This window comes from Dipodomys merriami, unplaced genomic scaffold, assembly GCF_024711535.1.
Source record: "Dipodomys merriami isolate MVZ:Mamm:240054 unplaced genomic scaffold, mDipMer1.0.p SCAF_7, whole genome shotgun sequence".
Taxonomy (NCBI): Eukaryota; Metazoa; Chordata; class Mammalia; order Rodentia; family Heteromyidae; genus Dipodomys; species Dipodomys merriami.
The window spans coordinates 14639179-14651134 of record NW_027206290.1 but is presented as its reverse complement, the minus strand read 5'-3'; the positions used below and the strand labels follow the sequence as shown (position 1 = coordinate 14651134).

Below are 11956 nucleotides of genomic sequence, written 5' to 3'. Positions count from 1 at the left end.
AAAAAGTAATCAAATTTTCCATCCCCATTTCCTATATTAATATGTCCATTGACATGATACATTTGCTACAGTTGATATTGATAGATTTTTATTCCAATCTTAGTTACACTGTTGTTTCCTTTATTGTTGTTTGTCAGTAATGGGCCTTGAACTCAGGGCTTGGGTACTGTCCCTGAGCTTTTTCATTCAAGGCTAGCCCTCTAAAGTGGTAGAGTGGTAGGTAGAGCCCTAAAGTCCTCTGTGCCCCACCAGTTTATCCTCTTGTCCCAACCCTGGCAAACACCAGTCTTTTTATCTTTCCCAAAATATCATGTAGTTGGAATCATACAATATTCAGCCTTTGAAGTCTAGCTTCTTTCACTTTGTAATATGCACATAAGTTTCTTCCAGGTGTTTATTGATATATTCACTTCTGAAGATACCATTCATCTTTGGTTAGCATATCAAACATGGCAAAATAGGAGATTTAAAAAATCTTGCTTTTTAGCCAGGTGCTGGTGGCTCACTCCTGTAATCCTAGCTACTCAGGAGGCTGAGATCTGAGGATCGCGGTTCAAAGCCATCCCGGGCAGGAGAGACCGTGAGACTACTATCTCCAATAAACCACCAGAAAACCGGAAGTGGCGCTGTAGCTCAAGTGGTAGAATGCTCGCCTTGAGCTGAAGAGCTGAGGGACAGCGCCCAGGCCCAGAGTTCAAGCCCCACAACCGACCAAAAAAAAAAAAAATCTTGCTTTTTGTCCTGAAATCCTTTAGTTCTCTAAAATGTTGAGGGAAAGCAGGGAACCAGCGGTCATACCTGTAATCCTAGCTATTCAGGAGGCTGAGATCTGAGGGCTCTGAGTACTGATTTTAAGTACCAATAAGAACACCTAACTTCAATGCTGCTCTTAAAATTCCCACCCTGAATTGCCATTTTATTTAAATGATCAGAAATTGTCTTTTGTTGCAATGTTTTCCAAACTTGTTGCTTATTTTGGAATCAACAGGGGAGCTTTTAAAGATCCTACTCTCCAGGATGCATGCACTTACCACAAATGAATGTTTGCGTGCAGAAGTCTGAATGTTTCACTGTGGGATCATATACCACAGAATTTGGGAACCACAGCTTTGGATGCCAAATACCATGTTTGCTGTTTCCAAATTTATAATCCTTTTTTAAAAAAATCCTAAAACCCCTACAACATAGGTTTTATTGTCACTTTTTGAAATTTCAAGTTAGAAGTAGTCTAGTCATGGAATATTGGAAGGTTTGTCAACAGGATTCATGTCCCCATCCCTAATCACACTCAAGGGAAGAGTGGACAAGTCATAAAAGCCACAGAACAAACATGATTATCTTAAGAATGCTAATTTTATTCAATAATAATTGTAGCCAGGTGTCTGTGGCTCATACCTGTAGCTACTCAGGAGGCTGAGATCTGAAGATCCTGCTTTGAAGCCAGCCCAGACAGGAAAGTCTGCAAGACTTTTCTCTCCAGTTAACTACCAAAGAGCTGAACGTGGAGCTGTGGCTCAAATGGTACAGTGCTAACCTTCGGCAAAAAAAAAAAAAAAAAAAAAAAAAAAAGCTCAGGGGTAGGAGAGGCATGAACAAGATGGATCTATCTTTGTCCCTGTGGTGTCTACCTCTAGAGAGGAATGGAGGAATGCGCTGTTAGGATTTCACTTGAATGAACTGGCAACCATACGTGAGGTCTAAGCATTTATACCCACTCTTTTGCATCCCCTTCTTGTTTCCCAGGAAGAGTAAAAACCTTTGGTTTCCCTGGTGACTAGCCACAAGATTATGTCATTGGCTAAGAGAGGGAACATAAATGTAGCCACGAGTTACATATGGGATAAGGCACTGGTTGCCTCACTAAACAGAACATTGAGGCCCAGGCAGATGTTCCTACGATAAATTTATAAGCGAGGGGAGATTGGTGTTAGGGTTGCTGGAAGGAGACTCCTATGCGGTTCAGGCGCTGGCCAGCTGGAGATGAAGGCAGGCGGAGGGAGGGAGAGAGAGAAAGTTTATGGAGGGAGGAGAGATTAAATTAGGGAGGGTGAGGAGGAGGTGTGGGCGCAGCTAATGAGGAAATTACCTCGGAGTCTAGAGGACCTCCCAACTGACCCCAGGCATGCCAGTTGCTGAGCGGGGACTTCCAGTGGACCGGGAGGGAACAAAGGGAAGGGTCATTTCTCCTGGGTGGACCTAACAATTGGATCTTATACTTTAGAAAGATTGGGATTAAGATCCTAGATTTGGGAATCGCGGCATATATAGTTAATGCTAAGAAAAGTGATGGACCGCCATGCAAATTTGTAGCACCATGCTACACTGGGAAACACCAACATCTAGGATCCATAAATAGCAGACATGAAAAGAGGCTGATGGGACAAGCCAGAGGGTTTGGAGGAAGCAAGAAGAGGTGAGATACCATCCAAGGAAACTTCCATCAGAAACTGTTCAGCCTGCGCTTGAGTGAAGTCAAGCCAGAAAGAACTCGATTTTGAATGGGAGTGTGTGTGTGTCTTTGGGGGGGGGGAAGGGGAGGGGTCTGCCTCCAGTAAAGGTCTTGTTTCTTTTTGCTGTTGTAACGGTAGAAATGGGGCTCACTGCATTCAGGGCCTCATTGCATTCTTACTCTACCACCTCCACCTTTGCTTGTTATTTTGTAGATGGAGTCTCACAAACTTTTTTTTTGGTCGTGGCACCTGAACTCTGGGCCTGGGCGCTGTCCCTCAGCTCTTCAGCTCAAGGCTAGCTGACAGGGCTGGCAGTGTATTCTTTTCCTTTTCTTCTTCTTTGTAATTGTTTTATTTTTGTTTTCTTGAAGGGCTAGAAATCCAACCCAAAGCCTTATTTATTTTTAGGCAATTGCACTTCCACGGAACACAAGATTATTTTTTTTGTTGGTTGTGGGGCCTGAACTCTGGGCCTGGGCGCTGTCCCTCAGCTCTTCAGCTCAAGGCTAGCGCTCTACCACTTGATCCACAGCGCCACTTCGGGTTTTCTGGTAGTTGATTGGAGATAAGAGTCTCACTGACTGTACTGCCCAGGCTGGCTTTGAACCATGATCCTCAGATCTCAGCCTCCGTTGTAGCTGGGATGACAGGCGTGAGCCACCGGCGCCCATTGAGATTCTTGCCGCCTGCAAGCCTTTAGTCAGTGTCGACGTGTTGGCTCAGGACCTCCTCTTCCTCGGGCTTCTCGGGAACGGGCAAAAGAAGCCCCTGCTCGGCAAGTGCTGGCCAGGGCCTCACGCTCCGTCCTTCAGCCGGGTGGTAGTGCCGCGCGGCGGCCAGAGGGCGCCCAGCACCAGCCAATAGCCAGGCACGGGGCGGGGCCAACCGCAGGGCGGGCCCGGCAGCCTCTCCCAACTTCCGGCTTCCGGCCGCGTCCGGGGTCGTCGCGCGCCGCCGTCATGGCCGCGGAGGAGAAGGATCCCCTGAGCTACTTTGCGGCTTACGGGAGCAGCAGCTCGGAGTCCTCGAGCGAGGAGGATCCCAGCGAGCCGGAGGAGACAAGCCGCCAGACCTCGGATCCGGCGAAGTCCGCGGGCGGCGGCGGCGGCAGCCGGGCGGAGAAGCGCCTGCCGGGGCCCGAGGAGCTGTTCCGCAGCGTGGCCCGCCCCGCCTTCCTCTACAACCCGCTCAACAAGCAGATCGACTGGGAGAGGCGCGTGGTGAAGGCGCCCGAGGAGGTGAGGCCCGGCCCCGGCCCCCCGACCGTGACCCCGCCTCCAGACCGCGTCCCGGGGGCCGCCGCCCACCCCGCACACGCAGCCACCCCCCCCGCCGCTCCGCCCCCCTCCAGCCCCTGGGGAGCCCCGATCCCCCCCCACCTGGTGGGTGTCAGTCTGGACCCGCAGCCCCGCCCCCTGCGAGGAGAGCCTCCCGCCCCCGCGCTCGGTGCCCCCCCCCCCCCGCCGGCGGGGCGCGGACTAACGGTGGTGACTCCCCCGCCCCCTCCCCCGCTGCAGCTGCTCCCCGAGACCCCTCCCCTTTGACGCCGAACGTGCCTGCCGTGCTGCCTCCCGGACAGTGTCTGCTGCAGCCTCCTGAAGGGGTCAGCCTCGGCCTAATGTCTGGGACTGGATTCTTCTTTGGTAACTAAAAAGTTATTAGCTTTCTTCCCATAGGGAGCCCTTTGACTTATCACTGAACAGAATTATTGTGGTTTTCGTGGAAAAAAAAATGATGATGATGATAATAATAACTGTGCCTTAAACCTGGAAGGAAATAAAGAGCCAAAAAAGCCAGAACCCTAAGCGAACGGCAGGGAGGTGCATGTGCTCATACACATCCTAAGAACCTCGGTTCGTCACCGGGCGTCTTACTGTGCTTAATTAACAGCCTCCCAAGGAATTCAGAGTATGGAAATCAAACTATGTACCTCCTCCGGAAACCTACACTACCGAGAAGAGAGCCCCACCTCCAGAGCTGGATATGGCAATAAAATGGTCCAACATATATGAGGACAATGGTGACGATGCCCCACAGAATGCTAAGAAAGCTAGGCTTCTCCCTGAAGGGGAGGAGACGGTGGAATCAGGTAAGGATGGCCAGGCTGTCTTGTAGGAGTTGTGGTCCTTGTGAGGGACATAAAAAGAAAGAATGAGGTACTTCATAAATGAATACTTTCAGGCCTGTTCATGAGAAAGATCATATTCTGTTTTACAGTGAAGTCTAGCCAGTCGTTTAATGTGATTTGTAGTGCCTTATTATTCGAACAGTGCGATTAATGCGTGGCTGCTTGTGACTACAGCTGTGAAGTGCTGAAGGGTTCTGTTTGTATGGAAGCTGTCTGTTTCAAAACTAAAATTAGTGGGCTCAATTTGATTTAACTGAGCATTACTGCATAGTAACAAGAAAGTAATGAGGAGTCAGGCAGGGGTGGTACAGGCCTGTAGTCCTTGCCGCTTGGGAGGTCAAGATTGGGGAATCTTAGTTTGAGGCCAGAACCTGGCAAGAGAAATGCTAGAGACTCCCTCTCACCCAATGGCTAGACACGATGGCTTGCACCTGTTACCCCAATTACGGAGGAAGCACAGTGTCTGGGCACAGCTTGCTCTTCACATCCCCAGTGACAAGGGGGAATGGTTAGAAAGATGATAGCCCAAGCTGGCCTGGGCATAAAGTAAGACTAACTCAAAAGTAGCCAATGCAAGGAGCTGGAGGTGTTAATTTTGGTCTTTTTGTGGCGGGGTCTGAACTCTGGGCTTGGGAGTTGTCCCTCAGCTCTTCAGCTCAAGGCTAGCACTCTACCTCTTGAGCCACAGCACCACTTCTGGCTTTTTCTGATTATATGGTGCTGAGGAATGGAACCCAGGGCCTCATGCATGCAAAGCAAGCACTCTACCACTGAGCCACCTTCCCAGCCCCAGAGTTGTGACTCTTGCTTATTAGCAGGCAGGAGGTCCAATGTACCATCAGAGGGGGGAGGAGGAGGAAGGGAGGGAGATTTAGTTCTCTTGCTTAGCAGGCAGGAGGTCCTGTGTACCATCACAGAGAGAGAGAGAGAATGATTTAGTTCTCTTACCTGTGTTTATAGTGTCATTTCATCTCTTAGGTGTACTGCCACAGTAATTTTTGCCTTCAAATTGTTATCTCCTTCCCAGTTCTTCACATTGCAGCTAGTATTGTTTCTGATAGTTAGATCTGATTCGAACTTGATTGCCTTGAGCATCAGCAGCAGAATGGAGTGAGATCTTTCTGTGATAGGCCCTGCTTCTCTCATCACCATATTATATCTGTATGTATTTATGTATGTATGTATATAATACCAGTATTAAGGCTTCAACTCAGAGCCTGGGGCACTGTCCCTGTTCATTTTTACTCCAGCCTGGTGTTCTACCACTTGAGCCATAGCTCTACTTCTGGCTTTTCGATGGTTAATTGGAGATAAGAGTCTCAAAGTCTTTTGTTCCCTGGGCTGGCCTCGAACCGTGATGTTCAGATCTCAGTCTCCTTAGTTGCTAGGATCACAGGCATGAGCCACAGGCACCTGTGAACCTGAACTCTGGGCCTGGGCGCTATCCCTCAGCTCTTCCACTTGAGTCACAGCACCACTTCCGGCTTTTTTCTTTTTTGCTTATGTGGTGCTGAGGAATTGAACCCACGGCCTCAAGCATGCAAGGCAAGCGCTCTACCACTGAGCCACCATCCCAGCCCCTCACCATTATTTTTAAGGTCCCTTCTTCCCTTTATTACTTTATAAGATCTTTTGGAACCGAATAAATAAATGGTGCTGACATTTGATGTATATTGCTTCTTGATCTGAAATGTCTTCTTCCTGTAGCTAGTAAATTCATCTTTTAAAATCCAAGTCAAAAGGAAAAATCTCTATGTAATCTCTAGTAATTTACTCCTTTTTTTTTTTTTTTTTTTTTGTGGGTCATGGGGCTTGGACTCTGGGCCTGAGCCCTGGCCCTCAGCTCTTCAGCTCAAGGCAAGGACTCTACCACTTGAGCCACAGCACCACTTCCAGTTTTCTGGTGGTTAATTGGATATGAGTCTCATGGATTTTTTCTGCCTGGGCTGGCTTTGAACTTCGATCCTCAGATCTCAGCCTCCTGAGTAGCATAGGCATGTGCCACCAGCACCTGGCTTAGTTTACTGCTTTATATGTTATGTGTGCTAATACTGCTTGCTTCATTTACCACCTGTGTGATTATTTTTTCATCAATCTGTGTCTTTTATGAACATCAACAGCAGGATCCTGATCTTCTGTATGTTGTTGTAGTTACTAATGCCTCGTAAGTATTTATTGTATGACTTGACTTAGTGATTTAGACTCTACCATTTTTAGAAAATATATGCCTTTTAAGCAGAATTCTGGTCTTCACATAATTTAAGGCTACTTATATTTAGCCCCCTTTACTTAGAGATAGGTTTTGCTTGCTATTTTTTTGTTTTTAAAATGCAACTAACTGGCAAGAGTGCTTAACCAGTTTTGGATCTTTTCTGTTTCTCCCACTGATTATTACTATTTTACAGAAGAGAAAACAATCTTTTTTTTTTTTTTGGGTCCAGTCGTGGGGCCTGAATCTGGGCCTGGGCACTGTCCCTCAGCTCTTCAGCTCAAGGCTAGCGCTCTACCACTTGAGCCACAACACCACTTCTGGCTTTTTTCTTTTTGCTTATGTGGTGCTGAGGAATCGAACCCAGGGCCTCATGCATGCAAGGCAAGCGCTCTACCACTGAGCCACCTTCCCAGCCCGAGAAAACAATCTTATATATTATCTAATTTTATCCTTTTAAATTTTATCTAAATTCAAACAGCTACAAACAGGGTTTCTTTTTTTCTTTATTTTATTTTATTTTATTTTTTGCCAGTCCTGGGCTTGAACTCTGGGCCTGGGCACTGTCCTTCAGCTTGAGGCTAGCACTCTACCACTTGAGCCACAGTGCCTCTTCTGGTTTTTTCTGCTTATGTAGTGCTGAGGAATCAACTCAAAGCTTCATGCATGCAAGGCAAGCACTCTACCACTGAGCCACCTTCCCAGCTCCGTAGTACAGGGTTTCAAATGCAGCATTTTAAAAGGAATTTGCCTTAGCAAGCTGAAGTTTGGTTTCTTGATGTTTTATAAGCTAGAATGTTTGAGATAAAAGCTCTCCTAGGAAAAATGGCAGTGAAGACACACTGGACATATATTTAAACTAGATTGCTGTATGCTGGTACATTTATATAGCTTTGTCCTTTGTGGATTATATGCCAAAAAAGTTGAGCATTGTCTTCTTGAACTTTTGAATTTAGTTGAAAATAATTTTACGTAAGTGATGGCTAATGCTGCTGCTGCTGACACAGATCATTTCTGTTCTGATCATGTGATGGTCCTCCATTGAATGTGAATGTAAGCAGAAAAGACAAAAACACAAGCTTTGGCCATATAAAGCTGGATAATTCTAAATTCTTCAGTTCTGGTACTGGTATTGGCTCTCTTCATTTGTAACAATAGCTTCCTTTTTTTCAAGTAATTGTTACCACTAAAAACTCCATATCATGTCCACCAAGTCACTAGAAATCTCGATTTCCTTGAAAAAATTTTTAGCCACTGGATTTATTTACTTATCATTTATGAAGAATCACATGTAAGAAATTTCATATTCTTAAATTGGGGGGGGGCTGTTTTGGGGTTTGTTTTTGTTTTTATTTTTTTGCCAGTCCCGGGGCTTGAACTCTGGGTATAGACATTATCCCTGGGCTCTTTTTGCTCAAGACTAGTACTCTACCACTTGAGCCACAGTGCCACTTTCAGCATTTTCTGTGATTAGAGCTAAGTCTCACAATTTTCTGCCCAGTTGGCTTTGAACCACCATACTCAGATATCCCCCTCCTGAGTAGTTAAGATTATAGACCGGAGCCACAGATGCTCAGCAAATTGTGTTTTAGATTATCAAGTTAGTTTTATTTTGCCTTGCCTGTACATTTGCTGCCGTTGGGGGGGTGGGAGGCTGGGAGCAGAAACGTTAGCGGAGGATCTGGGAATTAATTATTGACTCCTGCTTATCAGAACTTCTATTTAATGGCTATGAAATATGGATATAGTAAGACAGTTTGAGTAGATAAATAAGATAGTATGAGTAGCTTTGGTGACGTTAACTATAAAAGTCTAGGTATGTAGCTAGTAATTTTTACTTATTTCACTTTTTAAAAATTTCATTTACTGGGCACCAGTGACTCACACCTGTAATCCCAACTACTCTGGAAACTGACTTTTTAGGATTGTGGTTCAAAACCAGGAACATCCATGAGACTCTTAATCTCCAATTAAGCACCAAAAATGGGAAATGGAATTGTGACTCAGCTGGTAGAGCAGTATGGCCTTGAGCAAAAAATTTCAGGGACAACACCCAGGACCTGAGTTCAAGTCCCAGGACCAGCACCAAAAAAAAATTAGAACATTCATACTGATAAGTTGAAGCTTATATATCTTGGATTACCATTGTGGAAACAGTTGTTTTTCTGTAATAGAAAAAATGGTTCTTTGTACTAGTATCTGCACTCTGTAATAGTATTTTACAGTATCCATGTCTTACTCTATATGGCATAGAGTAATTATTTTTTCTGCCAATAGTAAGTCAGTACCTTAATAGGACACTAGGTGGCATTAGTTCTGCACAAATCACTGATAGGAAGTTAGTTTTCAACCTCATTAGTTTGTGGTTTTGTTATCAATAAATGTACTTGAAATATGTGATAGAATTAAAGCAGAAGTATCTCAGATCATCTTTTCCATGTAAGTTAATACCTTTGTAGTAGATTTAGAAAGTAATTTCAATATATCACCATTCCTAACAAATTCAGGACAAACTTGATAATTAAACTCAGAAAACCAAGACTGAAGCTGGGTTCAAGTCATAATCCTAGCTACTTGAGAGGCAAATGTGGGTAGGTAGGGAAGGAGGGAGGGTTGTAATTCCAGGCTGAGAAAAAGTCTGCTAGGCTCTTAACTTTGTCCAGTGGCTGAGTGTAGTGCCATGCATTTGTCAACCCAGCCATACAAAGAAGCACAAATAGGAAGCTAGGAGCAAATTGAGATACTACCTCAAAGAAAAGAGCTGGTAAAGTGACTTAAATGGTGGAGTATATATGTATATTTGTATTAAGAGCTACAATTTATAACAGGCTCAAAATAACTTTGTACCCTTAAAATTTTAACATTTTGAGTCATTCTCATTTCCTACAAGGGGAGCAGAAAATGTTTCTCTTCTATTTCTGTATACCTGATGTACTAAAATAAATCCTTGCTCAAATTTTAAAAAGTATAGTGTCTTCTACATTATTCTACCTATATGCCAGTCCTAGAGCTTGAACTCAGAGCCTGAGTGTTGTCCCAGAGCTGTTGTCCTCAAGGCTAGAGCTCTATCACTTGAAGCTACAGCTCTGCTCTGGTAGCTAAAGATAAAAGAGTCTCACAGACTTTCCTGCCCCAGGTTAGCTTTGAGCTGTGATCCTCAGAAACAGGCATGACCCTTCTGCACCTGGCTGAGTACTTAATACACAAGGATTTGGGGAGAGAGCAGTTGATTTAGGAGGTGAGAAAGATTGAAAAGTGGGCTGGGAAGTTGGCTCAGTGATAGAGTGCCTTTCATGCATGAGGCCCTGGGTTTGATGCCTAAGCACCACATAAGCAGAAAAAGTCGGAAGTGGCTCTGTGGCTCAAGTAGTAGAGTGCTAGCCTTGAGCCGAAGAGCTGAGGGACAGCGCCCAGGCCCAGAGTTCAAGCCCAAGAAAAGAAAAGATTGAAAAGTAAAAAGACGGTAACCACTTAAGTGGTGTCATGATCCAATTGATACTTACTGGAAAAAGAAAGCAATGTGCTCTATTCTTGAAAAGTATAGATTATATTTAAATATATGCAATGTAAATACTGTAGAGTTTGAGAGAGCAACTGTTTGGGCACAACTGTGATTTTCTTTTTCTTTTTTGGGGGGGGAGGGGTGTCCAGTCGTGGGGCCTGAATTCTGCGCCTGGGCTCTGTCCCTCAGCTCTTCAGCTCAAGGCTAGCGCTCTACCACTTGAGCCACAGCACCACTTCCGGCTTTTTTCTTTTTGCTTATGTGGTGCTGAGGAATCGAACCCAGGGCCTCAGGCATGCAAGGCAAGTACTCTACCACTGAGCCACCTTCCCAGCCCACAACTGTGATTTTCATAGAAATAAAATAATTTTTAAAATAACATGTAGGGGTAGCACTGGGTTCTGAACTCAGGGTCTTGTGATTTGGGACAAGGCATTCTACCACTGGAGCATGCTCTTGTCCCTTTTTTTGCTTTGGTTATTTTTCCAAGAGTATCTGGCATTTTTGCCAGGTTTTCCATGCTGAGATCACAGGTGTGCACCACCACACCTGACTTATTGATTATTAAACTTAAAAAAAAAACAACTAACAGCTAGCTTGTTAACTTTTTGCTTGGTCTAGCCTCAAACCGCAGTCTTCCCTATCATAATCTGAGTTGCTGGGATTACAAGAACGAGCCACTGCACTGTCACCTTGCCCTACACTTATTTTAAGCAACTTAATCGAGCCTAAAGGGTCAATTAGTAAATTTCATATTGCTACAGTTGAGTAAATATTGCTTGATTTTACATACATTTAATATCATAATTCTAAAAATTATTTTTGTTTTTATTGGTATACTGAGTTGATGAGGGATATTTTGGGTATAAAATTAATGAAACTTTACTATTTTCCATGTTTGGTTTTTGAAAAGTACTCATTAAAATTCTTTCCTATTTTAAGATGATGAAAAAGATGAGCATACTGCTAAGAAGCGCAAAGTAGAAGCAGGAGAACCGGCAAAGAAGAAAAAGTAAAAACCATGACAAGAATTAATTTCTGGACTGCTAAACTTGTTCAAATGTGTTGTTGAACAGATTAAATTGAAATTGTGGATTATGACAAATATTTCTGAAAATTATGAACTAATAAGTATTGCCTCAGAATTTTCCGCTGTAGAATTCTTTTGTTCTGTTTTGCTTTAATTTAAAACCTATGTATTTAAAACTCCAGTGGTGACCTGTGATTGTGAAATTGACTGGACTTGGAAGCATTCTTGTTATGTATCACAGAATCAGTGACATGCTTTAAGAGTTGTGTCACATATTGACCTGCCCGTGTTCTATGAACCTTTTATAAAGGAATATATTTTTAAAGTAAATATATTGTACTGTGAACTCGTGGGTGCTTTTCATCAGTGTTTGTACAGTGTAAATAGATCATGGAAATAAAATTATTCAATATCTCTATTACTGTATTATATAAACATTTGAATATTTGTCTGTGACAAGTATCCTTCTCACCCTATGAAATTGTAAGTTGTTATAGGGATTTACCACACAGGGAATGCTTCTTTAGGTTCCAGGTGTTTTGTGCCTGTATTATCGTCTTCCTTGAACATACTAACTTGAATAACTTGTCCAAGGCTACATCACTAGTGAGTGATATGTAATTAAATCAGGACATGT

General features: G+C 44.0%; 1 protein-coding gene across 1 annotated transcript; it reads left to right on the top strand.

Annotated features, from left to right (window-relative positions):
• The first annotated feature begins 3384 nt into the window (after nucleotides 1–3384).
• On the top strand, nucleotides 3385–11665 carry CUNH1orf52 (chromosome unknown C1orf52 homolog). Its single transcript, XM_070007487.1, has 3 exons — nucleotides 3385–3688; nucleotides 4341–4539; nucleotides 11232–11665. The coding sequence occupies exons 1-3, from the start codon at nucleotides 3410–3412 to the stop codon at nucleotides 11303–11305; spliced, it is 552 nt and encodes a 183-aa protein (XP_069863588.1). The 5' UTR covers nucleotides 3385–3409; the 3' UTR covers nucleotides 11306–11665.
• The last annotated feature ends 291 nt before the right edge of the window (nucleotides 11666–11956 follow it).